Source organism: Chrysochloris asiatica, unplaced genomic scaffold, assembly GCF_000296735.1.
Source record: "Chrysochloris asiatica unplaced genomic scaffold, ChrAsi1.0 scaffold00011, whole genome shotgun sequence".
NCBI lineage: Eukaryota > Metazoa > Chordata > Mammalia > Afrosoricida > Chrysochloridae > Chrysochloris > Chrysochloris asiatica.
In genome coordinates this window covers 27,878,096-27,881,222 of record NW_006408529.1, presented here as the reverse complement: position 1 = coordinate 27,881,222, position 3,127 = coordinate 27,878,096, and the positions used below count along the sequence as shown (strand labels likewise).

The window sequence follows — 3,127 nt, the reverse complement described above, 5'->3', positions numbered from 1 at the left end:
AATGGTTAGCTACTGAAAACCTTACGAATAGCAGCAGGAGCATTGTTAGTTATGACCATTAGAAAGGAGCTCTAGTAGCTTAGTGGTTACAAGTCTTGACTACTAACCTCAAGGTCAGCCGTTTGAAACTACCAGCCATTCTACGGAAGAAAGGTGAGACTTTGTGTTCCTATAAAGATTTACAGCTTCAGAAACCCTATACAGGGTCACTAGGAGTCGGAACTGACTCCATACACATAGCCACCACCACCATGACCGTTAATTTTAAAATTGCAATGTTCTGTTATTTTTCTGTTTACATTTTGTAATATTGTACCCTGCTTTTCAGTGTATAGTCTTTGCTATGACTTCTGGCCAGATGTGGAATCACATCCGTGGACCTCCTTATGCTCATAAGAACCCTCATAATGGACAGGTGGTAAGTGTACCTTTTAAACATCAGTACTCTGAACTTTAATCCTGTTTAACATTCAGATCCTGGACTATCTTTAATATTTACTAAGAAAGCATTCTATTTTAAAATCAAGATAGATGTTTTCTCTTCATTTAGTACTTCTTCCACAGATATAAACATGTGTACATATATACCATATGCTGGGTTTGCATTTTGCAAAAATGACACAAAACCATACATCTCTTCCAGCAGACTATTCAGCTGGCTTCTATGAGGAATAGCCACATGGAACTCAGAGACAATGTTCAAGTTATGGAGTTTATCAGGGAAGTTAACTGGTTATGGTATTTTGATGTTGTGTCCTGTCAACTCAATTCTGACTCATAACAACCCTGTATAGAATTTCTGAGAGCCCTTGGTAATTTTGAATTGTTGACCTTGATCAGAAAATGCTCAGGGATCAGTTGTTCCATTCTGGACAGTGTCTCCTCAGCCATGCTCATAGGCAGGCTGCGCTTTCCCTGTCAAATGTTACAGAGCTCTTTTAATGATGCTGATAAATGCCTGCAAAATATAAATAACACTGCACTATAAACCTCAGCCTGAAGGCTCTTGACTCTAGCTCTGTGGGCAGGCAAACTGTGCCCTCTCAATTAAATGTCTTGAGTCACCCTACTCTGCAAGCAAGCTTTTTGCGCAGGTCACTGATCTGCACTTCCTCCATCAGCTGGGAAGCCCACTGTTCCATTTCCTGCTCTGATTGTCGGTTCTGCTGTTTCTGCTCCATTCCCATTTCTTTGGTGTCAAAACTCCCTCTCCTGGGGTCTAGGAGGTTTAATGCAGAGGACTGTCTGGTTCCAAAGTGACATGCTCCACTATTGGCTCTTCTTCTTTGGTGATAATGAGATCCCTCAATTTATGCTTCTGAGATGACTCATTTTATACAGGTTTTTAAATTGCAGTTAGCTCTGTTAACAATCATTCACAACTGACTCATTTCATTCTGTCAGTATCTGCTCCCACCTTCTCTTACTCAGAGCCATCAGAGCCACCTTCTCTTACGCAGAACCAAGAGTCCTTTGGTTCATAGTTAGAAAGAATAAGGGTGAAGGGACATACTAAAAGAATTCACTAAATCTCATGGTGATTTTGAAAACTCCATCAGTGTATCTACTGAGTCAAATATACATGCATATACTATTTTTTCAGCTTTGTATTCTGCTGTGGCAGTAATGTAGTGATATAACAGAAAATAGTTTGTAAGCTGGTGGTAACATTTACTGCAGAAGAAATTCAAGTATTAAGGATCTTGTCAGTCATTATATTAGTGATACAAACTGTATAACACAAATAAAAGGGAAAATGATGATTGTTAAATTTCTAGCAGAGTTCACTTATTAACTTCCACTGAATTCACATAACTTAGTTTGTCATCTTTCCTTTCCATTTAGTGGTTGGAAAGTATTTGTGATAGATTGCCATAAAAAAATGCTCTCTTGGATGTTTGCATTTAGTTTGGTGAAAATTTATATTGAAAAACTGTTTTTTAAAAAAACTTTTTAGCGACTATCCAAATGTATATTTTAAAAATATATAAATATTGAGAGATTGGTATAATGACCCATCCCCCATGTGTCCTACACCAAACTATCAGTTCCCAATTTATAACCAGTCATATTTCGTTTATTCTCCCACCTGGTCTCCTCCTGACGTTGGAATCTTTTGATTGTTTTCAACGTCACTTAAATTCCTATAAGTATTTCAGTAGGTTTTCTTAGAAGATAAGGTCATATTCTCGAAAGCAGAACCCCAATGCTGTTGTTATATCTAGAATATTCCTAATAATTATCTAATTTCTAAAATAATGTGTTTCTGACCGAAATAAAATTATAATGGTAAAATAGTGTTATAAATTCTTTATAAATATCATCTTTAAGTTTGACACCACTTACAGTGTTTCAATTATGTTTAATATTAAAGAAAGTAACAAATTATTTCTACTTTCTACATCGGTTTTGACTCTGTACTACTTTGTGGAGCTGAAATACAGGACATAACTTATTGTTTGTTGCATGTATCGTGATGCTCAATCATGTTTTAGGGGCAAGCTACAAATTTTCAGATTTGTAGTCATTGATGCCACGTTGGTGCTACATATATGTAATGTTCCATTTGTTTTCTTAGTTTTTGTGAACATTTTCTTATTTCTCATAAAAGATGGCAAAGATTAACAACAGAAAAAACCAGAAAGCCAAACCCATTGCGTTTCAGTTGATTCCAACTCATAGTGACCACACAGGACTAAATAGAACTGCTCCGTAGGGTTTTAGGGACTGTAAGTCTTTATGGGGCAGACAGCCTCATCTTCATCCCACGGAGTGGCTGGTGGGTATGAACTGATGACATTGCAGTTATTAGCTGTCCAATGCTTAACCAACTATGCCCCAAGACACTATTGTTGTTAGGTGGCATTGAGTCAGTACCGACTCATATGACCCTGTGCACAACAGAATGAAACACTGCCTGATCCTGTGCGAACCTGACAATTGATGCCACGCTTGAACCCATTGATGCTGCCATTTTGCCAATCCATCTTGCTCAGAGTCTTCCTCTTTGTCTCTGACACTCCATCCACCCTACCAAATATGATATCTTTCTCTAGTGTCTGGTCCCTCCTGACAATATGTCCGATGTATGAGAGATGAAGTTTGGCCATCCTGGCCACCAAAGAAC

At 37.9% G+C, this 3,127-nt stretch overlaps 1 protein-coding gene across 2 annotated transcripts in view; it reads left to right on the top strand.

Moving 5' to 3' along the window:
- The window catches only part of TUSC3 (tumor suppressor candidate 3), a 265,224-nt gene that overhangs the window by 163,917 nt on the left and 98,180 nt on the right, over positions 1-3,127 (top strand). For both annotated transcript variants that reach the window (XM_006834474.1, XM_006834473.1), the window contains exon 6: positions 329-418. In XM_006834474.1, coding sequence (XP_006834537.1) covers positions 329-418 — 90 coding nt within the window. The remainder of the gene's footprint in view (positions 1-328; positions 419-3,127) is intronic.